This window comes from Trifolium pratense, linkage group LG2, assembly GCF_020283565.1.
Source record: "Trifolium pratense cultivar HEN17-A07 linkage group LG2, ARS_RC_1.1, whole genome shotgun sequence".
In the NCBI taxonomy this organism is placed as follows: Eukaryota; Viridiplantae; Streptophyta; class Magnoliopsida; order Fabales; family Fabaceae; genus Trifolium; species Trifolium pratense.
Window position 1 is genome coordinate 71488485 of NC_060060.1, and position 27127 is coordinate 71515611.

The 27127-nt window shown below is 32.9% G+C and overlaps 2 protein-coding genes across 5 annotated transcripts; one reads left to right on the forward strand and one right to left on the reverse strand.

The window, feature by feature from the left end:
- Positions 1-4779: 4779 nt before the first annotated feature.
- Positions 4780-8341, reverse strand: LOC123911204 (choline-phosphate cytidylyltransferase 2). The gene is made up of 8 exons (XM_045962571.1): positions 8056-8341; positions 7843-7956; positions 7647-7742; positions 6866-6908; positions 6605-6760; positions 6394-6462; positions 5637-5747; positions 4780-5534 (listed from the first exon to the last, which is right to left on the reverse strand). Exons 1-8 carry the CDS (start codon positions 8181-8183, stop codon positions 5328-5330), a joined length of 924 nt encoding a protein of 307 aa, XP_045818527.1. The 5' UTR covers positions 8184-8341; the 3' UTR covers positions 4780-5327.
- Positions 8342-16156: 7815 nt separating this feature from the next.
- LOC123911205 (serine/threonine-protein kinase ATM) lies at positions 16157-20511 on the forward strand. Of its 4 annotated transcripts, none has more exons than XM_045962574.1 (5): positions 16157-16358; positions 16740-16920; positions 17375-17464; positions 17901-17987; positions 18550-20511. In XM_045962574.1, exons 2-5 carry the CDS (start codon positions 16749-16751, stop codon positions 20307-20309), a joined length of 2109 nt encoding a protein of 702 aa, XP_045818530.1. In that variant the 5' UTR covers positions 16157-16358; positions 16740-16748; the 3' UTR covers positions 20310-20511. The 4 variants fall into 4 exon arrangements, with proteins under 4 accessions (XP_045818530.1, XP_045818529.1, XP_045818528.1 ...); XM_045962573.1 differs by having other exon boundaries at positions 16206-16358; positions 16740-16917; positions 17901-17990; XM_045962572.1 differs by having other exon boundaries at positions 16207-16358; positions 17901-17990.
- Positions 20512-27127: the final 6616 nt, after the last annotated feature.

Here is a 27127-nt window from a genome sequence, read left to right on the forward strand (position 1 = left end):
TGCATAGCCAGGAGTACTAATTAAACTTTTCACAAAATCTCTTAATTAAGTTGACTGGATTTTCTTGTTGGTTCTGCACTAAAATGGAAATGAAATGCGTGACTCTTGTAAAAATATAAATGAAGTTATATATCCTAACCGTTTTATAATCTCCTTTGTTGCTAGTACTAATAATAAATTGTCTTCCGTAACGTGTTATTTAGATAGGATCTGGATCCTCTCAATACACTACTTTCTACTATATATAACTCAACTTTTCTAACAATATGAGTTGTATTAATTATTTTAATGTTGGGACTTAGGGAGCTTATTCTTTCTCTAATGAAATTTTTTCATTCACATGCAATTGCATCGTTGTTGACACTCAATATCGATGTGTACATCGTCTGATTACCATTGTCGAAAAAAACTTTTGACAAAATGAGTCAGTCAAACCATCCACAATCTAATGTCATTGTTGGGACTTTAGAAGAGCATGAAACATTAGGGGGGATTGTCACATTGGAAATTTAAGCAACATAAGTGGATTCAACCTCACATCTTAATTCAAAACATTAGATACATGAATATTTTCACTAACATTATGCTCAATAGTAGTAATATATTTTATTTAATCCACGTGACTAGGTTCAAATATGACTGGTTGTTGAATTAAATGATATTGAATTTTACATTGATGATATATGATACAAGTTGTTTGTTATCGGAAAAAATATAAACACTCTTTTCTAGCCTCCACCAACTAAAATTCTTGGATCCGCGACCTCCCAATATCCCCATTTCTATCCCATGGAGACTCTTACACTCACTACACTTTGATCTATATATGCCAATATTTATATAAATATATTTAAATAATGATTTATTTGTTAAATCTTGATTATCTCATTTGTGATATTTTCTTTCTTTTGGTGTCTATTAGCCACCCCATTTGCATCCTCAAATTAATGGTGTCTATTATTAGTAACTCCATGGACGGATCCAGAAACTTATTGTACGAGGGGCCGGAAATAAGAACAATTATTTTGAGCTTAAACATATTTTTTGTTAGTCATTTTGATTTTTAAATTTATCTTTCCTTTGTTAGTTTGGTCCTCAAATATGTTTTATGTTAGTCAGTTTGTCCAAAAATTACTAATAATAGACACATTTGAGAATATTTTGTAATTTCAATACACTTTATTTGACAATTAATATTTCATTTATTTAAGGACCAATATATTTTATGTTAGTCATTTATTTTTACCATAGTATAATTCATAATACTAAACTAAAGTGTTATAGATAGATAATTGAGACATAATAATATATATATTATATACATATATGAGGGGGAGGGGGGGCCTTGGCCACATTGCCTACCCCCTTTGAATCCGTCCCTAAGCCATTCCATTTTCCTTCTCAAATAGTTTTTTTTTAAAAAAAAAAACTCGGTATCTTGTTCTAGGATAGACTAATTCGAAAAGACTAATTCTACCGTCCACTTGCTACTTGCTGAGGCCTCATTTAAAGTTAGAATTTTTTATTTTGTATGAACTAATCCGTCAAAATTAACACCGAAGAAAATCAAGTAGGTGTTTTTTACTTTGTTGGGTCTCTAGTAATTAAAACGACTCTCATTAAAGATTCTCTTATAATCTTTGCATTAGAGTTGGTCCTTTCATTTATAATGGGTCTTTCTGCACATTTTATTTATGTAATTTTTCTTAGATATATACCTCGTAACTGATTATTTTTTGGTCCTTTCGTTAACGAGTATTTCTAGGGTATTTTTTAAGCATTCCGTTATTCCTATAAATAAAGGGTTGTAATCAATTTTTGCTTTATAACTAATGGGTGAGTGATTATACCAATATTCCATCTCTTATCCCTTTCATTCTTCCTCGTTGTTAGTTTTAGATTGTTTTGTGTGCAAGAATTACAAGTGTTGCAGGTGATATTTGCGTGGAAAAAAAAGAAGATAAAATGTTGTCATGATATTGACACTAAGTCAATGTTAAATATAAGTTCAAAATTTAGTATTATCATGCAAGTTTTACTTGTTAAAATTTATCAAAATGAAAAAGGAAAAAAAAATTGCTGTGACAATTCTTGTGTGAAACGCACTTAAAAAATCACAAATCATATAATTAGTGTTTGTGACAAAAAAAAAGTGTCTAAACTATTGTGACACCATCTAAGAAAAATCCAATTCATGTAAGTGTGACAGAAAAAAAAAATTAGTTTCATTCAATAAATAATTTATATTATAGGTCAAATACATTTTTGTTATTGAATAAAATTAAAAAGTAAACTTTCATTTACATATGAAACTGAATGTAATATTACACCTACCTACAAAAATAAATTACATGTGCGATATATATTGATAGTGCGAAACCGCCAAAAGCTTACAGCCTACTACAGGTATATTAGTAGTTTTTTGAAATTAGATGTCTGGTCAAAATTGAATGACCAATATTTTGATGCAGTTTTAATTTTATAAAATTCAAAAAATTTAACTTTAAAAACTAAACCGTTTGATTTTAATCGAATAATTCAAATCTCGTTCGCACGCATGCATGACTTCCAATTGCACTTATTCCGAATCCTTACCATCCACACCTATATTTATCTCATTGATTTGGTATTTGTCTATTGTCACAAGGTTTGATTGATGTGACCAGGAATGGGTGGAGGGGGTGAATACTATATGATGGGTTAGTATTGCCTAATTTTCAAAAATTAAGTATGTATTTACGATTTTATCTATACACAAGTGAAATAAGTCATTCATGGAATACAAACATGTTTTCACAATAGTTTTTTTGGATTTTGATGGACCGATCACTTTTGATTCGAGATCGGAGTTAGTGTCTAGTGGCATCTCTACGCGTCGGGTTGTTGTCTTCTCTGGTGGTCTGGAAGTTGAGGAGTGTCTATCTAAGAATGATATTAGTATTAGACTTCTATTATGCGATGTTTGTTTTGGTATTTTCATTGGCGTTCCGCTTATATACGGCGCCCTTGTTTGTAGCCTCTCTTTTACGGGTCTCTGTTCGTCTTGTACAAAGACCCGATTATTATTAATAATATTTTTGCTATTAAAAAAAACATGTTTTCACATTTCACTATTATTAATAAGTATTATAATTGAATTAAATGTCACATCACATATTATTTTATCTACATGATAAAATTTAGGATCCTGTGTACCCTAAAAGCATGTTAAGAGCCAAAAAGTAAAATTATTGTATTGAAAAATACAACAATTTGGTATAAATCACAAAATATGAGCTTATTCCAACTTAATCAGTGTCCAAGATATTAATGTAGGCCAACATGCATACAAATTAAAAAAATATAATAAAAATCCATCATGCAAAATAATCAAATCCTGTATAGATTGTGTAATAAGCCATATAACCATTCAACTTCACTTCACAAATATCAATCCAATGTCAAAAATGAAGTAAATATATACATGTGTTGATGAAAGCATCATAATAGATTCTACTAAAACCTCTGAATCAAATTAAACACAGGATTTTCCTACCTCTACTTTTCCCAACCAGTGCTAACTTTTAGGCTCTTGGAATATTGATGGAAAACCAAGATATCTACTAAAACAATCATATTTTTACATGGAAAACCAAGATAAACAGTTCTTATTTAAAAATCTTAATGCAAAATTACAATATCCACAGCACATCAAATGGTTACACTTAATAACATTCATTTCTAAAAGCAGAGAAAAATATAAACCTGAAACTGCTCAAGAGAATGATAAGAAACTCTTCACTCCGATCTTATTTCATTCAAACCAAAATTACTCAATACTTTAGCTAATAGATGTGTCAATTACTCAATTAAACATGAAGTAAAACATTTCTATACACGAGCAAATTCAACATACTTAACTGAGATCGTTTCTAATAAATGGGTGGCTATAATGTTAGTGTATAATTGACCATGAAAAATGGAAATTAAACCATTTAGCAATTGAATGAATCATACAGAGCCTACAATAGATTTATTAGCCGCAAGAGCTCTCAGACAACGATTTCAATCACAGGAAATAAAGATTGTAGGCATTTCAACAATATTGCAAGAAATACTCACAATTCCACAATGCACAAATTATTAAGTGCTAATCTCAACCCAAAAAATAGCTCAAATAGGAATTAAAATCTAATAGAAGAAAGGGTGTGTTTGAAACATAGCTTAGATATTAAAAGATAGTAGAGCTTAAATACTCGTATCAAATGCAAGTTTAACCTAAAATTACCGGATGCAGTATATCAGTCAGACTTCATCAAAATCCCAGCACAAATATCATCAAAATGTACAGAAAGTAAATCATTCCACTACAGCTCAAGAAAACACGTTTAACACCATTCATTCAATCATGTTCAAAGTATATTGCATATGCTGGAATAAAAATTGGGAAAAGAAAGACAGGTAGTTAATAAATAGAGTACGTACCAGATAGTTTCTCATCATAGCTGGTGTCATTGTATCATCTTTGTCGCCATCACCATTGCATTGCTCCATTTTAAGGGGTAAGTGGCAATTATGAGCATGAAGCAGTAGTGCAGTACATGAAGAGCCCTATATTCTTCTAGTAACCCTACTACCGCTGGTTGGCTTGTGTAAGATTTAACATCTCATTTGCATAAACATATTTCTTTTCTCATTACTTTTTTTTTTGAGCAGCAAAATATGAATATAATAATAATGGATAAGATTAGGTTACAAAGTATTAATAAATCCAAATTTGGGAGTAAATAAGAGTACAAGTATTGCTAAACCCAAATTTGGGAGAAAGTATCCTTCTCATTACTAGTAATCTGAACATATTGTCATATTCCAATTGTTATTCTACAGCAATCAAATTTAATACCGACACTACAAACACTTTGAGCAATATTTTCATACTACACTGTAACATGGCCAAAACCATGCAACATGCAAATGGATATATTCTAACCCTTCAGGGGCTTATCTCTCAAGTTACAAGCCAGTGTGGATGAAAGCAAGTAAAATAGGGTGAACCTTTTGAGGCTGAAATCTAAATAATAAATGAAAAGGAAATGACAGAATTTTCACTATCATTAGGTCAATTACATGACTATAATCAAAAACAAAAGTTCAGGGCAGGTACACAAACAATATTTTCATGTATATCAAGACGTAATGCTGAAATTTTGGACCACGCCAGCAAAATGGAAGGTCCCTTCTGCAACATAGAAGAATGTTTCTTGAAACAATGCTAAGCACAGAATTTTGCAGCATAAATCTCATGGGAAGTTGCTAAGCATATTCTGACAAGAATTTAGCAAATTCATTTACGTTTTGTTCATGTCTTTCGCATTAATCTGGGGATTAAGCTCATTGTTATCAAAATATTCTTCAAAATATTCTTCATCACTATCCTCCTCATCATCATAATACTCTTCATCGTCATCATCCTTGCCATTTTGAAGAAGAACTGAATCATCATTTGACTGCTGGCCTCTTAAACTTTCTTGAATTCGATCACATATGGCAGTCCCCTGATATATATACCCATGCAGTGAAAACCAACAGCAAAACAAGTTTATAAATTTCTTGCATAATAAAAGTCACATAATGTTTCTGCATATAAATTAGCTCACCATCTTATGGCAACCTTCTTCAAACATTTCTAGAAATCCAGCAACCATACGATCAGCATTTTCCACCCACTCATTCCGATGCATACCGGCATTCTTTGCAACAGTTTGGATCTAGATGAACAATAAAGATGTGTACATCATCAAAATTCCAAAACACTACAGGTAAGTTTAAAATGTATGGTACCATAAATTATAGTTGCAAGTGAATGTTCATCCTTAAACCTTGCCTTCATCTATACTGCCATACAAAGTTAAAATTGTGGCTGCCGTATACAGTAGTACCCATGCACCTTACTCCCTCTCACTGAGATCTAAATTTAGCAAAGCGAGTGTCTCCACTTCTATAGTCATTACGTATTTGGGTCATTTATCCACTCTATTATTTACCTCACAAAATTATACAACTTAAGGGTTGAGAACAAAAAACAATCTTTAAAATTGTTTAGCATTAACTGTTTCTTAAACAACCATCGCAAACAAAATACAAATGTAAGTTTGTTGACAAGGAAAGAGACAGTGTGGAAGAGCTACTGCTCCTTCAAACTTCAAAGTACTATTTAGGGAAGAGAAGCAAAGTGCTAGAGTGCATCATTTTTGCTTCTCTGTTGCCAGAACCACCATTTTATGAACCCATTCTTCACTTCACAACCTCATCCCATCCCATGTCCCGTCCCAACATGCATGCACAGTGCACCCTCCAACTTAATCAAATGATATGGCATATAATAAACTATATTTATAGACCTTTTACACCAACCTTTTCTTGTTGTTCTTTTACTTTCTCTTGCAAAGTTTTCAGTCTCCTATTCACGCGCAATCGCTTTTCCTGTTCGTATTAAATACCAACACAGTAAAACATGAGCTCCTCCCCAAATGGTAGACAAGATTAAAGGCAATATAAAAGTGGGTAATTCACTCAATAACGCATCATATAACAAGTATCAAAGATATATAAACCAAAGTCACACCTTAACGTAGCTCACACCGAGATCTTTTCTTGAGTACCCACGATCCAAGTTACGCAGCACATACTGGTTATAGTCTTTGACAACCCTCATTATTATATCTGATGTAGATATACCTTCAGTCCGTTGTGTTTCCTTAAATCTTCCAACTGCCTTAACCTGCATAGAAATCATACAGCACATTACATATGTAGCCAAAAAAGTCCCATTGAAATTTTAAAAACAATAAAGAAAAAAAATTAATAAAAAATTACTCATACATACAAATTCATAAACATCATTTGCAGCACCACTAGTATCAGCATATCTGTCAACATTTCATTCACAAACCCAAGGAATTAGTTATATAATGCATTCAAATGGTTAATCAACAAGCCAATAACCATACAGCTCTATAAAAACAAGGATAATGCTAACTAGTGTCCCCGGGGCACTAGTTAAGAAAACCCAATATAGTAAAGTTATCTTGATGTTTATGTAGTCAATATTTTAAAATATAAAAATTATAATTTCCAATGCAAAATTTCCCTTTTTGATTCCTTAACTAGTGCCCTAGGGGCCAGGGGCACTAGTTAGCATGATCCTAAAATCAAAAACCATGATTACAAACTCAAACAGTACCAAAGATCCAAGAGTTAGGGAGCTGCAACAGGAAATGGATCTTATGTAAATTCTCATATGATTTTTTGAATTAAAAATTGTGTCCGTCATTCAATCCATATACATTAAATAAGCATATAAGCTAACTGATTGAAGTTGTAGTGTTTGATAAAATTATCGCTTGAGCTAGCTTACAATATAAAATATATGTTCAATTAATATTTAATTTTTTTACATAAGTTGACAAGAATAAAATTGAGAAAAAAATGATAAATAAGAAGCTTTTTATCAAAATAAGCTACAAGCTTGTGAAAAAAATAATTTACCAAACAAGTCTTATTTTGCAATATGAGCTTATAAACTATATGGTCAAAATTTGACATTGCCAAACCCAGAACAAAAATTCTTATAAATATACAAAAAGTGAAATGAATTGAAATCTTACGGAAGAGAATCATGAGCTACAAAATCAATTTTGTGTTTATCAAGAAACTCTTGATTGATAACCCAAGGTGCACCCGGGATCACTTCATCCACCCATCTGTTCACAATGAAAAAAAAATTATACATAAATTTTCATCTCTCAGAACACAATTAAGTTAACGATAATGAGAAAAACGAAACAAATACTAATATTATACTTGCAGTGACGGAGAGATTCATAACGTTCATCCTCAGTCATAACGGTTTTTCCTTTATACTTATGTGTTACAGCATCACTGCAACATCCAACCAGAAGATACGTATTCGGAAATCTACAATTCAAAAACAAAAAAGTGATTATAGTAATAATCGATTAATTAAGTAATGATTAATGAAGTTGATAATGAATTGGATTTGAAAAAGGAGAGTACGATTTCTTGGCTTGTTCAAGGGAACGAGCGTGACCGAAATGGAAGAGATCGTAGATGCCATCGGCGTAGACACGAACAGGGCGGTCTTCTGGCGGAGGAAGATGAGGAATGGTGGTGGATGATGTCATGTTTCCGTCTTGATCGATATTTGTTTGTTCCTTTGCTTTCTCTTTTCTTCTAATTTCCTCACGCTCATTTGCGATTCCGCGTTAATTTCGCTTTTTTATTTGTTTTTTTTTTAATTTTACGGTGCCTTTATCAAAGAATATTCCTTTTGTTTTTTATTCTCTTGCCTTAATTATTACTATTATTATTAATTAAATAAAAGGTGGTACACAGAATAGCTACGTGATCCCTCTTCTTCCATCATTCTCCTTCCTTCAAAAATATAAATGTAATAGAAAATCAACAAAAAAATAATAAAAGAAAAAGAGTAAGAAGATGCAACTGCGGTTCCGTGAACTTAGTTAAGTTGGCAGAGACAATATATATATATATAGGAGATTGAAGTTTGAACCTCGATCATTCCACATATTTTTAGGTGGGAATAAGTTAGCAGTCCCGTATATATATTCAAAATAATCACACATGACTAAAGTTAAGCCTAAAACAAATTGTACCGCTAATCTTTTATGCTAAAATAAAAAACTACAATATATAACTAGCATAAATACTTTTTAGGATAATCTTAAAATATAACTATATGACTTAAAAATTCATAAAAAAAATTATATAATTATAAAATAAATGGGGTACTAATTTCATAATTCTAACAGGGTACTCTATTCATTAAGTAACATTATAAGCATTATAACTTATGAGTAGCATTATTAAGCAACATAATTTTATGGAATTAGGGTTGCATCAGAGAATAATGAAAAGATGATATTTCATTGGTGTTTAATACTCCAACTAATGCATATTATTAGAATCCAACTAGTGCAGTCCAAAAATTATAGTTTAACTGGTAGAAATGCCGAAATTATTAGTGTTGGACGTAATGATTGGAGTTCAAACCTCTGTCACTCTACTTTATACGTATGTAGGTTTTCAATGACTTTGTCATTTCGTCTATTAAAAAAAGAAAACAAATCCAACTAGTGCATATTATGAGGAATCAATGAAATATTTGAATCGTTTTTACAGTTGTTATAACTTCTGAAGTATGCATTGTACAAACACATTTTTATCTCATTTTAATAGGTGGCTTCTAGGGTGAGGGTTCTATCAAGTCCCTCACCGGTGTACCACTCAAATCTACCGTTAGATTTAATTAGCTTGTATGATCTAATAATTCATCACCACACCGGATCCCGTTTCTTCCTCTTTCTCTTGGGCGATGTAATTTTATCCTTCATACAATATTGCCCTTAATTCCTTCCAATTCTATTAAACATTGCACAATATTTTCAAGCATTCTCTCCCTCTCTCCCGATCTCCGTCTTCAAAAGATTATTTTCTTAATTATACAAAAAAAAAATGAAACAAATTTATATCTGTTATGAATATTATTAGTGGATGTCCTGGCCCATGTAATTGGCCCATTATGTTTACCTATATATAGATACTATGTATCACTATATTGTAACCCTAACCCTAATCCTAGTGGTGAATAACATACACTATTCTTTCTCTCTTCTCCATCTATACTATTGCTCTTATTTACATTAGTTTATAACACGTTATCAGCACGAGCTTACCAACTGAGGTACGCAATTCTTATTCTATTTTTATGAAATCACAAGTAGTTTTTATTTTTGATTATTATATGATTATGAATCGTTTGAACCTTGTATACTTATAAAGATCAAATAATAATAATTAAAATTAAATAAATAAATAAGCATCATTTCTTTATGTATTTAATTGATTCAATGTTGTTTACGCTTCGTGATATCCGACATTTGTATGGTGAAACATAACACTTTGATCATTAATATTACATAAAATGTTGATCAATTATTTATTTATTTATAATATGTATCTTGGATGTTTGATATTGTTTGAGTTTCGTGACCGACAACAGTCTGGTGAAACATCATTATGTTTCATGACCGACACTTGTATGGTGAAACATCGACACTTCGATCATCCAAAAGAACAACATGTTTGATTTTATTCGGCTGTATTTGTAATTCCGGTTAATCATGCTTCTTTCAACGATCCCACGTAAAAACATCAAAACCCACAATTTTACATAAATGAATTCGTCACGATTTTGATCAGTGGTTTTGGACTAATTTCTTTTGGCCATCACATATTTTGGCCACATAAGTTTTGGCATCATTGATATGTTTTTTTTGTTATTATTAGGATGAGGTTTCAATTTATATGAATTTGTATAGTAAAACCATTGCTGAGAAAGTTTCAATCGGTTTGTTTTGGCTTCCAGCAACCTTTTATTTGGTTTATTTCAACTGTGTTGTTTATTTGAAAAAAAGAAAGAAAAAGAAAAGCAATATATATGTCTGGACATGCTCACAGAGAAGGAATATACAATTTCCTTTAATTGTTTCATTTTTGTAATTTATTAGTCTATATATGTCAAAATAAATATTTTTATGCATCCATGAAGGATTGCAAAAGAGATTGTTATTCTATCATAAATACATAGTTCTCGAAGAACTTATCAGTTTAACTTTACTCTCTATAAATTCCAGAAGAATTCAATTATATAGTTCCTGAAAAACTAATAAATCAAATCTATGAATTCCTGAAGAATTCAACAAAATTAGTTCCTGAAGAACTTCAAATTTAATCCATGAATTTATGAAGAATTCAATAATCTTAGTTCTCGAAAAACTTAGAAATATAATCTATGAATTCTCGAAGAATTCAATACTCTTAGTTCCTGAAGAACTTAGAAAACTAAACTTTTTATCCATTCTGAATTCCAGAAGAATTCAATGGTCTATAGTTCCTGAAGAACTTACAAAATCTCAATTTTATTATGAATTCTAGAAGAATTCAAAAACTTATAAATTTAATTATGAATTTCGGCAGAATTCACTAATCTAGTTCCTGAAGAACTTAGAAAACTCAATTTTTTTCTCTCGTGAGTTCCGGAAGAATTCACTAATCTAGTTCCTTGAAGAACTTATGAAGTGTCACCATATTATGAATTCCGGAAGAATTTCAATAATCATGCATCCCCGATGGATTGCACATAGATATGATTTTATTTATTATATAGTTCTTGAAGAACTAATAAAATAAATTCTTTTTCTCTTCAATGAATTCCAAATGAATTCAATATTTCTATATCCTTGAAGGATTGTAAATTGATAATGATTTATTATCTAGTTCTTGAAGAACTCAATGGTTGATGATAATCTTTTGTATTTTTTATTCTATATGAATTCCATAATAATTCAATAGTCTACGCATTCCTGAAGGATTGTACACAAATTATTGTAAACCAGGAGTTTACAAGTCATATTAAATTTATCTTTGGCAAGACCGGTTGGATCATCCCGGATTTTATGATGCAAAAAAAAAAATATAGATATGTATTGAAGGGCCCGAAGTTCCTTCATTCTAATAATTTTTTATGTGTTGCTAGTTCCCAAAAAAATTGATAATTTGAGAAATTGGACCATTTAGACATTTTGTGACTTGAATTGATGCATCAACTAAATTAGTCACATGCATATTTACTCACAACTAGAAGTTTGTGAGATTATTTTCTCAAATAGTTTTGCTAAGATCTCATTTTCTAAATTCTTAGGAAATATTTGATAAGTATCGTATGTCAGTTGAAATTGATATCAAATAGAATATGGTCATACAAGAAAAAAAATGGACTTGAAGATCCATTCTTTAGACGTCTAAAGTTAATTACATGACTGATACTTATGAGATCATAACTTCTAATTTATATTTTGGGAACATTCAAACATGTATATTGAGATACTAATTCGCATCAAGCCAACAAGTTATTATAAGTTCTCCCCTAATTTACAATTTGAACTATGTTTATAAACATGATTCCCATGTAAGCATTTTTGGATGTGTTGTGTATGTGCAATTGCTCCAATAGAATGCATTTAAACGGTTCTTAAAGAATATTGGGAAAATGTATTTGATATGAATCTCCATCTATTATAAATCATCTTGAGCCAAAAATTGGAGAATTATTTACAGCCCTGTAGGCTGATTTTCAAGTGATGAATTAATTTTCCCAATATTATGGGGGAGAATAAGCAGCTGAAAAATATGAACCAGAAGTTCAAATGAATCACTTGAAATAAATTAATGTTATTATCTCACATTGATCCTCAAGTTTGAATCAAATGTTCAAAAGATAAATCATATGTAAAATTTATGAAAATCAACTATTAGCTGTTAATGCTCCAAACAAAATGGATGTCCCTGTTGGACAATCTTATATTGCAAATCAGTATTAACCACCCTGAAGTGTGGTAGATCAGTCGGTTCCAACGATAAAAATCCTCAAATAAGAAAAGGAGCTAAAAAGAAAGATGACCCAAGTGAGAATATGAAAACTTCAAAAGAGTATTTGACATAATTGAGTTTTAAGTTCCAGAAGAACTTCTCAGGTACCTGAAATTTATGATAATAAAGAGATCTCGACGAATTATGTCATGAATGAAAATTATGTCATGAATGGAATATGATGGAACCGAAAGGAAGTCAACGTTGATGATATTTTTATATGTAATATAGCGCTATATGTGAAAAGAGTTAATGAGGATCATGAACTAAATTCTACTGAGCATTATAGACAATGATTGTCTAAATGAAAACGCAATTGCTACGTAATTAAAGTCACTTTGCAAAGTGAAGATTTTTGGACCAGCAGTCCATACACCTGAAGATGTAAAACATGATGAGATACGAATTAATTTTCTTGTGAATAGAAAATGTTGAAATACAAACATTAAAAGCTTGATTTTTTTTTATTCAAGCATATTGGTAAAAGTTTGTCATTGATTGTGAAGAGAAATATTCACCTGAAGTGAAATCAAAATCCTTCTCTTACTTGATTAAGTTTGTTAACACATGGAAGATTCAATTTATTTGAAAAATGTGTTACGCTATATTTATATGTCACTTGTTAGCGTGGATTATATAAAACTCCATGAAGGATTTAATTTCTACGAGACATACATTTCAAACTATCGAAGAGATGACTTAATGAAATGAATAAGTCACTTTTGGAAATGAATTTGTTATATGATGACATAAACTCCTGAAGAGTTCTTGAAATCTATTGATTAAAGAAAAGGTTGAAATGAAATATATTTGATATTAACAAATATAATTTATTGTCACTTGAAGTGAACAAAGATCATTTCATGTCTCAAGGAAATGATCACTTACTTGAGTTGATCTTGAAGGACCATATTTTAGTTCAATTGAGAACACTATTGCATTTTGCTAATTATGTATCTGATGATATCAATAAACTCAAAGATATTGGAATAAAGTCAAGTATATAATTTGTATATTAGAGATACAACAATATCATCCGATTATGTGAAAGTTTTAACACTACATTCAGAAAGTTCAGAGTGCGGTTTTGTTGAAGTTTGTGATTCTACACATACAAGAAATTTGAAGAAGATAATACTGCATCAACAGCTAATTCAGAGAAGATTATATAAAAGAAGAAGAATCAAATCTTTCTACAAAGTCATCATCAAGTAAAACTTCTGATTAACTATATTGAAGATTAATTGCTCTTATTCGTCTCAGATATAATTGTCTTCATGAGGGGGAGATATAATTGTGTTCTGCACTCTTTTCCCCTTAACCATGGTTTTGTCCCATTGGGTTTTCCTGGTAAGGTTTTTAATGAGGTAGTTCAAACACAAAGGATGTTGTACTCTTTTTCCTTCACTAGAATTTTTTCCGCCGGGTTTTTTCTAGTAAAGGTTTTAATGAGGCATATCCTCGATGGACATCCAAGGGGGAGTGTTATGAATATTATTAGTGGATGTCCTGGCCCATGTAATTGGCCCATTATGTTTACCTATATATAGATACTATGTATCACTATATTGTAACCCTAACCCTAATCCTAGTGGTGAATAACATACACTATTCTTTCTCTCTTCTCCATCTATACTATTGCTCTTATTTACATTAGTTTATAACAATATCAAACCATGATGGATCATTTGGGAATGAATGAAACTTACATTTTGCATAAACACAACTCATAAAAATTGATAGCAAAAAATTTAAGACATTAACCACATACACCTAGAATTAAAATGGATGGAACAACAATAATAGAAGATATTATGCTTCGGAAACATAAACTTGAATCCCCTTTTAAAGCAATTGCAGCAGGATGTTATTTTATTTGTAGCAAAAGTTGGTTATGTAGAGGCACTAATTAACTTCCACTTAGATGACATAAAAGATCAATTTATGGGTAATTGTTTGCAGACGGTGGCGAAAGATCATGGAAAATGCAAACGTGAAAAGAGGGAGATCGGTTGAGGGAGAGGAAAAAAAGAAGAAATTGAATCCAGTGTGATAAGGAACATTTTAGATCATGTATGCTTGTTTAATCCAATGGTCAGGTTAAGTGGCACACCGGCGAGGGACCCATCACCTTAGAATCCACCATTTTAATATAAGTATCTATTGTTTCTAAAAAAATAATAATATAAGTATCTATTATTAGTAAAAAAAATATAAGTATCTAAAATGTTACACAAATACTATAATTTATTGTGGAATTGGAACCAAGTATGAAGACCTTTGTTCATTAAGAAACATTATGAGCATTATAAGTAGCATTATTAAGCAACACAATTTTATGAAATTAGGGTTAGATTGCATGGAGACCAAGAAGGTTTACATATAATAGATAGATAAATAGATAGATAGATCATAATTGATTGATTGATAATAAACAAGTCTATAATTATTGACTCAAGATACTTTGTAAAAGATGGAGATTCAAATTTCTTTTGTTACCGATGAAGATTCATATTAAATATGAAAGTTTAGTGTACGAATCATTGACACTGCACATCTACCAACAAGTTTGGCAACGAACACCTTTAAATTGTGTTTATGGATGTCAAGGTAGATAGACCTTGACAAGGTCTATCTATTATTCTTACATGTAAACTTTTACATGTTTTTCAAATATAAAAGAGATATAATGAGATAAATAAAAGAGTCTAAAGTTGATATTTGGAGATCAAGTAATTGTTTTTTTGTGATAATTCAAAGAGAACGTCATTCTGATATTGCACACGTAACAATTAATGCGTCATAAAGTTGAGATCACCGTAAAATCTTAACACTAACAAAATAAAAGTGTCCGCAACATGGAGTTACAACTTTCAATTCCGGCAAAATTGAGAAATTCTCAGAGTGAATGAATATTGAAAATTGATGGAAAAGAGGGCGATGCTAAAGATGGATATTTAGACATTGTATTATTGATCTCACATTTTGAAGACCTTATTGATGCAATTTTCCAGACCAATCGTGATGAAATGGAGTATCTCAATTCTGATTCTATTGATTGATATGAAACTAATAAAAATAATGGATTCAAACAACTAACACCTAAATTTTTGAGTTCTGTTAAAACGTCTGATCTCCCAAATCACAACGTAAACTTAAAGATTGACACACATCGTGTTTTTAACGAATATAAACCAATCTAAAAGACGGTGTAACAGTATCAACCTCACCGTCACAAAATATGCTAAACATTTCATTAAAACCGAAATAATCTCAAACAAAAACACCTGATGTTTGATATATATTCCTAAAATGTCAACGTCTCCTCAACAATCACGAATCATGAAGGAATACGCATTACACGCAACTTTTATTACTAAGGCATTACGCACAACTTGAATCTACATTTGACCAAGAATTTTTCGACAAGTTACAACCATAATAAAACTCGACGAATCACAATGCAAACTAATTTTTCGACGAATTACAACCAGAATGAAACTCAATTGATCATGAAGAAACAAACACATCATCACAAATAAGATTCTAACATTAAGCCCAATCCACTTTTACTAGAAGAGGCCCACTTTGTCCAAAAAAAAAACCCTAAAACAATAAAACTGACTCAGCAGCGGGGCAAGATTCCATTCCAAGACAACAACAAAAATTGCCTCTTTGCCCTTTCTGTACTTTGTATAAATAATCACAACACATAAGTCATAAGTCATAAATAATCACAACACAATACATACTTAAGTCAGATTGCATTCTCTCACTGTACTCTGAACTCAACTGAAAATAAAAACCGAAACTTCCCAACCAAACTTCATCGCCGGCCACCATAACCGGTGAGAATTTCGTCCATTTTTTCATTTTCATTTCGATTTTCCAATTTTCTTTTCCATTTCACGCAATTCGCGACTTCGCGTGACGTGCGATTCCATCGCAATTTCATAGAATTGCGTCGCAGCGGATCAGTACTCCACTCCGCATCGTGATTTCGCAATTGCGTACTATAGCGGATCGATTTACGACTTAGGTTAATTAATGCATTTAAATTGAACTAAGTTCGTATATCCGTTTATATCCGTTAAACCTTGTAATTAATCTTTAGTTTTTAGTGTTTTACTTAAATTTTTTTTAAAATTTTTGCATGATGATTTTTTTTTCGTTGAATTGTTTTCAAGCATTTTGCTGATTTTTTTTTGTGTTTGATTTTGTTTGATCAGAAGGTGGCAATGGATGTGTTTCAGGCTTATGCAAGGCCTGAAAATGTTGATTTTGGTTTCGAGGTGAAAATGACCGAAAACACCCCTGTGACTCAGTCTGTGCCTCAGGCAGAGGCAGGAACCGGAAATGTTGATTCTTTTAACATGCCGATGACCAACACTTCAGAGAAAATCGGAGGTGGTAAGATTTTTGGATTAAACTTGTTATATCATTTGTGTACTTTGTTAACTTTGTTATATCATGCTTGTTAGTTTTTTCTTATATATAGCTGTGTTCGAAATGGAAATGTGGTTTTTTAGGTTTTATGTTTGGAAATTCGGTCGTTTATCGTTAATTGGTTTCCCGCGTCTTGATGTATTATTATGATATTGCCGCGATTTCAGCAAACCTACAAACAGTTTGTAGCTTTTTGAAAGACGCGCGTGGAATTTTTATCTTCGCGTGTGAAAACAAACATGCTATTAAATTGCAAAGTCTCTTGTGGTAATAATAGTTGTGCCAATTTGATTTTTAAAAGTTCATGTGCTTAATTTGTAGAGCTTAGGTATCATTTATTGATTGCATGATTATGATGAAATGACAATTTTTGGTATATGAAATTGATGCACTTTGTTAACTTTGTTATGTCATGCAGAGGCAGGACCTGAAACTGTTGATTCTGCAAATGAGGCAAAAATGACTTTTAACACCCCAATGACCAACACTTTGGAGAAAATCGGAAGCAGTAAGATATTCAAATTAAGCACTTTGTTAACTTTGTTTTGTCGTGCTTGTTAATTTTTTCATATATAGCTGTGTTTGAAATGGAAATACGATTTTGTAGTTTTTATGTTTGGAAAGTCGGTTGTTTATCGCTTATCGAATTCCCGCACCTTGATGTATTATTATGATATTTTCCGCGATTTCAGCAAATTGACAAACAGTTTGTAGCTTTTTGAAAGAGGCACGTCGAATTTTTTATCACCGCGCTTGAAAACAAAATGCTATTAAATTGCAAAGTCTCTTGTGTTAATAATAGTTGTGCCAATTTGATTTTTAAAAGATCATGTGGCAAATTTGTAGAGCTTAGGTATGATTTATTGATTTCATTTTCATGATGATGACAAAATGAAAATTTTTGGTATATGAAATTGATGCACTTTGTTAACTTTGTTATGCAGAGGCTGGAACTGAAATTGTTGATTCTGGTAATGTGCAACAAATGACTGGAAACACCCAAATGACCAACACTTTGGAGAAAACCGGAGGTGGTAGGATATTCAGATTTTGCACTTTGTTATGTCATGCTTGTTAATATTTTTCGTATATACCGGTGTTCGAAATGGAAATACAGTTTTATAGTTTTTATGTTTGGAAAGTCAGTAGTTTATCGAATTCCCGCATCTTGATGTATTATTATGATATTACCACGATTTCAGTGAAGCGACAAAAGCACTTTTGGAAGGACGCGTGTCGAATTTTATTTCACAGCGTGAAAACAACCAGGCTATTAAATTACAATGTCTTTTGTGTTAATAATAGTTGTGCCAGTTTGATTTTTAAAAGTACACGTGCTTAATTTGTAGAGCTTATGCATCATTTATTGATTTCATGATTATGATAAAACGACAATTTTTGTTTATATGAAATTGATGTGTCTGATTCACATGTAGAAGTGTAAGAGAGCGTCATATAATAGCCGAAGCTCTGTACATTGTTTTGGTTATGAATCATTTAAATCGGTCCTTAATTGTTTAATGTCCTGAATGTGTTTGATTTCCCAAGTTTGGATACAAGTCACTTATCGGGCAATTTTTTCCTTCATAACAGGTGTTGACTCCAGACTTCGGAGAAGAAGCAAGTATTTATCTTACCCCTACACAGATGGTGGACCAGGACATAAAGATTTGCCAGCTGAAACAGAAGAATCGAAAACTCCACGTCCTCCTGTTAAAGCAAAGGCTTCACGCAGAACTAGGAATGCTTCAAATGGATCTATTTCATCTGCTAAATCGGGTGGCAAGAGGTTCCGAAGTAACTGGGACAGAAAATTCATCAGCTGTAGTATTATGTCTAGCAGTCCAGAATTCATCAATGCAAGTTCCGGCGATTTACTTTCAGGACTATATTCTATGGCTGTTGATTGTATGTCTCCAATCGAGAATAAAAACTTCGATATGGTTGAGTGGTTCTTCTGCAAACGTAGAATATCAGAGTATCGTGACGAGGCTGAACTTGCCATTTCCCTGGTTAATGAGAATGGAGGGAAAACAGAGAAACCTGTGGCCAACGATTTAGTGGATACCAAAAGTGAAAAGAAGAGAAAGAACAGTAAAACGGAAAATGCAGCAAGGTGTAAGATTAAACCTCTTTCTGGCCTATCAGATATGAAGGCTAGTACTTCTACAGGTAACTGCACAAGTTCTGGGAAAAAGCTTAAACAAAAGAGGAAGGTGGAAGAAATAACTTCAATGCATCAGCTGCAAAATGCCGAGACAACTATTAATGACAGTGGCAATAAATGCAGCTCAGTTCCTGAAACTCCGCAAAATCACAATTTCCTTGCTTCTGCGAAAATGACTGGGCCTAAAAAGAAACAAAAGTTGGAAGCTGCACAAGTGCATCAAGGTGTTCAATCTGCTTCACGTGTGGATGCAAAAAGCATTGGCTGCAGCTCAATAGTAATAGATTTGCAGCTGACCCCACCTATACCTGTTGATATTCATGGGAAAAGTAATGGTCAAAGTAAGGGAGGACTAGTTTCTAAAGTTTCAAATCCAGAGATACGTGTCTACCAAAATAAACTTGATGGAAATGTTACTCACAGTAACTTGTTAGTGAGTACTGCACCAGAGGCTGGTACTGCTTCTCAGGAAGGACGTGTAGGAAATATTACTAATCACTTGTTGGTTAATACTGCACCACATGAGCATCCCAATGCTGAACATGCTAGAGCGATACCTGATTTGAACAACATCAGCTTTGAGTCCGGTTCAAGAAGAAAAGAATCTGAAACTGTCAACTTCCTTTCACCTGAATTGAAGTCAGATCACCCAAGAAGCTTATCTGCTTGTTCGAACCGTACCAAAACTGTCAACTTTGATAGAGTGCAGGACAATGGTGTATCATCCGGAACCTTTCTTTTCCTACAATTTGCTCCAGGACCAGGAGTTGATATCCCATCAAAAGATGATTTGCTGAAAACATTTTGCCGGTTTGGTCCTTTGAAAGCATCTGAAACTCAGTCTATCAAAGACAATGGTAGTGCTCAAATTGTTTTTGTTAGAAACACAGATGCTGCAGAAGCACTTCGTAATTTAGAGCAGAACAACCCATTTGGTGCAACTCTTGTGGGCTGCAGGCTCCATCATCCTCCTGCAGTGGCTGCACCATCAGAGCGATTCAGGACCCCAACTCAACCAACTAGGCCTATGCGAATTCCCCTTCAGCTTGTGAAGCTGAACTTGGAGATGATGCAAGCAGACCTGGAGAAGTCAGGGCACACTATCTCTCCCCAGAAGAGAGCCGAATTGGAAAGTGGAGTAAAAAATCTTCGGCAACTGTATGAAAAGTATTCCGGTTTAAATTAAGCATCATAGTTTTGAGATTTAAAGTGGATTAGATTAGACATTTTGGGTTTCTGTTGTAGTTCTTCTTCAGGTTTTGGTCTGTTGTACTTTATTCCCCATCCCCATTTTTTGACTTTGCACAAATGCAAAGATGTTTATTCATGGCTGTCATTTGACTCTACCATCCCAATCAAATATTGGTGTTTACCAAACCTTTAATTCATATTATGCTGTTTTTCTAATAACAATTGTTAGTATGTAAGTGTTATGTTGAGTTGGATAGATATCTTCATGACTCCACTGTTTTACTCTCTCACCCCAACCACCAAGGTAAACTTATCTTAGGCTAAAATAAATTTTTCCCCTATATTGGCGTTTTTTAAATATATTTAACTTTAAAAATTTCAACAGTATATTATAGTGAAATATATCTTATATTATTAGCTACACCCCACTGACCCCAGTCATTCCTATTCAACTTTTTTGGTTTTTTAGAAGAATCTTTTTGTTTTATTTTTTACTTTTAATATCTTTTTTTTTGACAGTACTTTTAATATCTTAATAAATAATTTTGATATTTGTTTTATTTTATTATTGTATAATAATTATGATTTCATTATACTATTTTTTCAAAAATGTTTTTTTTTTTTCAATCAGGTAGTGGAGACAGGGGTGGAGTGGAGTGGAGAGAGGCATGAATGAGAATTTGCTGAGAGTGGGAGTCGAAGAAGGTCTAGGAGTAAAAGTATGCGTATGATAGATTTATCCTATGAGGTAGCTAACCCACCAAAAACTAAGGATAAGAATAACAAAGAGTCAAATTTAATTAGGATATGATAGTACTATCTTATCTTGTCTCTTTATCCTGTGACAATAGGATACTCCAAATTCGGAGAGTTATAGCCTTATAGGCTTAGGCAATGAAGATGTTTGGCAAAGTTTGGTTTGAATATTCTTTATAGGCTTACGAGTTTTTCTTATGTTCCTAATTTTGTCACTGCTGCCTTGTTGGTGGATAATAGGTCTTTTGGCTCTTTTTTGAGCTAGTTTTCTGTTTTGTTTCAGTTTTTGTTTTGGTGCTAGCTAGTCCCTCTTTTATAAAAAAGGCTTAATTAGTAAAATGGTCCGTTAAAGACATTTTTGGTTTCAGATTGGTCCCTTAAAAAAACAAAGTCCGAATAGGTCCCTTAAAGAAAAAAAGGTCCGAATATGTCCCTTAAAGACATCTCCGTTAATCAGTTTGGTCCCTAAAAAAAGGTCCGAATAGGACCAAACTGATTAACGGAGATGTCTTTAAGGGACCTATTCAGACCTTTTTTTCTTTAAGGGACCTATTCAGACCTTTTATCTTTAAGGGACCAATGTGAAATCAAGAATGTCTTTAAGAGACCATTTTACTATTTAAGAGACCATTTTACTAATTAAGCCTATAAAAAATAAAAAATAAAAAAACTTAGGCATTGGAAAGGGCGTTGGGGGCGAAGAACGAAATCTTGGGGCCAAACCAGGGACGGACCCAGGGGGGCAAGCAGGGGCTCCAACCCCCCTCCCAAATGCATACATGTTTCACATGTATAAGCTTTCATGTTTACGGGTTGTTAATGACATTTTTTAATTTATTCACTCTTATTTGAGGTGCTTGTAAATAAATTATTGTGATTTTATTTAATAATTTTTAGTTAAATATGTTTTTAGTCCTTATAAAATTATAAGTTTTTAAATTTTATCGCTCAAAAAATTACTTTAAGTCTATATTTGTATTTTATAAGAACTATTTTGAGGACTAAAAATATCAATTTTTTAAAAAATATTTTCAAATAGGGATTATTCTTATCAAACTACAATATATTTTAGAGGATATTTTCAGTTAAAATTTAGGCTTAAATATGCAAAAGGTCCTTGCACTTACAGGTCATTTGAGTTTTAGTCCATGCAGTTTAAAATCCTTTCATTTTGCCACTGCACTTTTATTTTACTTTAAAAATGGTCCTTGGACCCATTTTTTGTTGAAGTGACACATTTTTTTTATGATGTGTCAATTTTATTTTACTTTTAAAAAATTACTTATTTAAAAGTATTTTGGTCGATTCACTGCAAAATTAAATGAGTCAACAACTCTAAATCCAGTCAACATTGACATATCAGCAAAAATGTGCCATTTCAGCAAAAAAAAAGGTCTAGGGACCATTTTTAAAGTAAAATGAAAGTGTAGTGGCAAAATGAAAGGATTTAAAAACGCAAGGACTAAAACTCAAATGACTCATAAGTGCAAGGACCTTTTGCATATTTAACCCTAAAATTTAATAGACTAAACATAAAAACTCGTTATTTTATAAAGATAAAAAATATATTTAACCATATTATTTATTTATTAAAAAAAGAAATTCGGCCCCGTGTGATTGATTTCTGGATCCGTGTCTGGGCCAAACACAAGGCATTGTTAGCGTTGTTGTTCATTGACTCATTGGGCATTTTTGACAAAGTAAAAACTACGTATATGGCTCATGCTTACTTATATGTTTCCTAGCTAACTTAGCTTAGAGTTAGATTTTTCCTAGCGTCGCTCTTCTCCGACTAAGTTATTTATCTCCCTCAAGAGTCAAGAGGAGATCATCTTCCTCTTAGATATGTTACCCATAATGCATATGTTATGACTTATGAGTATTTCTAGTGTTTAATATATTTATTTGATTTTTCTACTCATGGTGTATTAATCTCTAATTATTTAGCTATCGCAATGAATAAAATATCAGCTTATTGACAAAAAAGAAATCTATGGCCATTGCAGTTGCCTACAATTCATATATATTTTTTAACAAGCATACCTATCAAAAATTAAATACATACAGTATAATGTTGTTATTAATGTTAGAAAGTTAGTGAGTCGATATCGAAGCCAACATCTTATACCTCAATCTTTTACGAGACTTGGATTCGCTGCTTTAGCTGTTTAAAGCAGTTACACGCAGTTGGATATCTCGTTCATATATTTATGATTGGACAACTCCAATTATTCACCGTTCATGTAACATTTTAACATAATGTTTGATCTCATCCATTCTTTTTTATAGGGCCTATAACAGTTACCGCATCGAAGTAGTAACTATGTGATATCTAATCCCTGTTTTAAGTCTCTCATCCAATACCAATAGGCCACCTTATAACTTATATTTTGGGAGGGATTGTGTCAAACCATTGATGAGGCTCTATCATAAAACCATTGATGTGGCTCTATCATAACAGATTAAGTTTTTGGGATAATTGATTATCTGATATGGTATCAGAGCCTCTATGACTAAGTGGTCTAGAGTTCGATCCCCGCTCCTCTCACTTTTTAATTAAAAAGTGGAATTTAAGCATATGGTATGTGAGCTTATGCATTATCCACACTTCAAGCTCGAGTGGACTCTTGCGTGATGGAGCGTGTTAGAAATAATATGAAACCATTGATGTGGCTCTATTCTAACAGCTTAAACTTTTGGGATAATCGGTTATCTGATACCACTCCTACAAATACACATACACTGACTCTCAAAATACACACATTTCACCAAATTCATACACACTTATATTAAGATGTTACTAACATAAGCGTTGAAATATTAACATATTTGTTACCACCGTATCTGAAGCTTACAACCACCGTCAACCTTATATCACGAGAGAAGCCATCTACCTCTTATACTTCATATCAGAATTAAATACATACAGGTTAATTTTTAAAAAAATATTAAAATTGTTAGTAGTATGTTAGTAGCTGTTTTAGTATATGGGCTTAGTCTAGTAGTTTTGGGCCTTGCGTTTGTATCAAGCCCATTGCTCTTATGTTGTAATGCCTATATAAAGGTGTGTATTGAGCAATTTGTCAATTAATGAGAAAGCCTTTACAACATGTGGTATCTAGAGCCTAAAGACCAGGCCTAGCTCCAAGAAAACTGCAGTTTCATCTTGGTTAGTTGTAACCGTTTTTTCACTTTTCCGGCGACCGTTATAACCACTCATTCTTTCTTCTCCGGCGAGCTACTCTTTCTTCTTGCATTCTCAACGATCCTTGTTCATTCTTTTCACTCCATTCATGGCAGAAAACTCCACTTTTCTTCAAACCTCTGTACCTAAGTTTGATGGCTACTATGAGCATTGGTCAATGCTTATGGAAAATCTAATCCGGTCGAAAGAACTTTGGTATTTGATAGAAACTGGTATCACGGTGGCTCCTCCCAATGCCACAGCTGAGCAGCTCAAAGTTGCCAATGAAAGCAAGCTTCAAGATTTGAAAGTCAAGAACTATCTTTTTCAGTCTATCGATCGCACGATTTTGGAAACGATGTTGGTTCGTGATACAGCTAAGAATATCTGGGATGCGATGAAACTTAGGTATCAAGGCTCAACCAAAGTGAAACGTGCTCAGTTACAGGACTTGCGAAGAGAGTTTGAGCTTCTTGAGATGAAAGAAGGTGAGTCAGTGAATGATTTCTTCTCAAGAACACTTACTATAGCTAATCGCATGACAGCACAGGGAGAAAGAATGGAGCAACACACTATAGTGGAGAAGATTCTTAGATCTATGGCACCTAAATTCAACTATGTAGTTTGCTCGATTGAGCAATCAAATGATGTGACTAGTCTTTCAATTGAAGAATTGCAGAGTAATCTTTTGGTTCATGAGCAACGCATGCGTGGCCAACAAGTTAATCTTGAAGAACAAGCTCTTAAGATCTCAAATGGTGGTAGAGGATCTGGTAATGGAAGGGGTCGAGGTCGAAATTCCAGCAGAGGTAGGGGGAGAGGAAGGCAGAATCTTGAAGCAATTGAATGCTACAAGTGCCACAAACTTGGACACTATCAAAGTGCTTGCCCAGATTGGGGTGATAGTGTCAACTGTAACGACCCGATTTTTAGTAAATCGATATTTTATATATTTGCATATATTTTGGGTTAGTGTTAAATATTTATTTACGCGACGTATAATTATTTATCGCGAACATAAGTTTGTGAGCGAAACCTTTGTCGTGTTAGTGGGCTTGGGGCGTGTGAGAGCTTAATGGGCCTAAGCCATTGGGCTTGGTTCAAGGTCCATGGAGAGTAGTATAAGTAACCAAGTCAAACCAATGAATAGTCTCATAATTTGTTTTTCATGAGAAGTTTGAAGTTTGTGAGCTTAGAAGCAAGAACCCTAGGAGAGCAAGAAGAAGAACTCGAGCAAGGAGAAGAGATTTAGAGGCCAAGAATCATCATTCAATCCAAGGTGAGAGTGGTTAAGCATAAGCTTGGGTGATCCAAGAGAGGGGAGGTGTCTAGCCTCCATTCCTGAACTCTCTCATCCAATTTCTTTGGGGTTTGGGTGAAGTTTCTTTATCATAAACATGTCTTTTCATCTTAGTATGCTTAATGAACATCTAGGAGGGAATATGTATATGTTTGATGATGGTTTTGCATGTTTATGCAACTTTGCTTATTTTGCAAGAAATTGGCATGATTTTGTATGTGTGATGTGTTTTGGTGTTTGTGAATGTTAATACATGTATATATGTATGGTATATACATGATTGATCACTTGTTATGCATTTATAACATGTTATAATGTATTTTGGATGGATTTGAGTGTTAAACCGCCTTTGGAAAACTCAAGAACAGATATTTTTCTGGTGTAGTTCGCTAAGCGACCAGGAGTTCGCTGTAGCGAACATGTTCGCTGAAGCTCGCTAATGCTCGCCATGAGCAGGTGACTTCCTGGTGAGGTTCGCCAAGTCTCGCTAAGCCCTCGCTTAGCGAAGGCCTCTGTGACAGCAATTTTTGTTGATGTTTATAAGTGTATCTAGGCACTTGTAACATGGTTTTGTTTTGGTTTTGAATTATTATATGTTTAATAATTGTGTTGTGTGATGGCATTTATATAAAATGTCAAAGAAGTATATGTATTTTTGTATATCGGGTTGTCCGATAAAGAAGAATATCAGTTTGTCTGATAAAGAAGTTTAATGGATTATGTTATCCATGTAGTGAGCAGTAGCTTCGTGCTAAGTGATTATCATATGTTTGGTAAATGCATGGCATTCATAAATTCATGCATTATTTAGGGATATCAGACTTGTCTGATAAAGAAGGATATTGGACTTGTCCAATAAAGAAGAATATCAATGGTAAGTTCCTTGATAAAGAAGATGGTACCACATGCATTAGTCGTGTCTAGGTTGGCATGACATTGAATGTTTGGCATTAGTCGCATTTGAGTAAATGTGCAATTATGTGTTATGTGTTATGTGAGTTCTTTGTGTTGTCCGAAACGACGTGAAACTATCTGATTGTGTATTTGTGAGTATGTGTTATCTGGTGTATTGCTTATTGAGGCATGTGTGTGAGTTAGTAATACGTGATAGGTTGAATATAGGTGCGTTTCTATATTCGTATGTATGTGATTATGTTTACTAACTCTCTACCTAATTGTTATGTGCTGGACCTTTGGGGGTTCAGGTATTCAGGTCGAGGTTTCGATCGAGCTTTAGCTGTAGATCGTTTTGGTGTGGAGCACTTTTGGTGAGGAGCTAGTGTAGGCTACCTTTGTATAGTTTTGTTAAGCTTAGTTTGGTTGAGATGTATATTAGTGCTCTGGTAGTTTGTAACATCGAGTCGGGGATCGTTTGTATTCCGTCGTATATCGATGCGAACATCTTAACTTATGTTTTATGCTAATGAATTATCTTTGGAACTATCATGTTCATTGTTTTGAAAATCCTTTATGTTATGTTTTCCGCTGCGACGTTTCGTGTCATGTGCACGATCGTTTTATAAAATGTTTTCCGTAGCGCTCCGGCTACTTATCTTTAAAGAGTTTTTAAGAT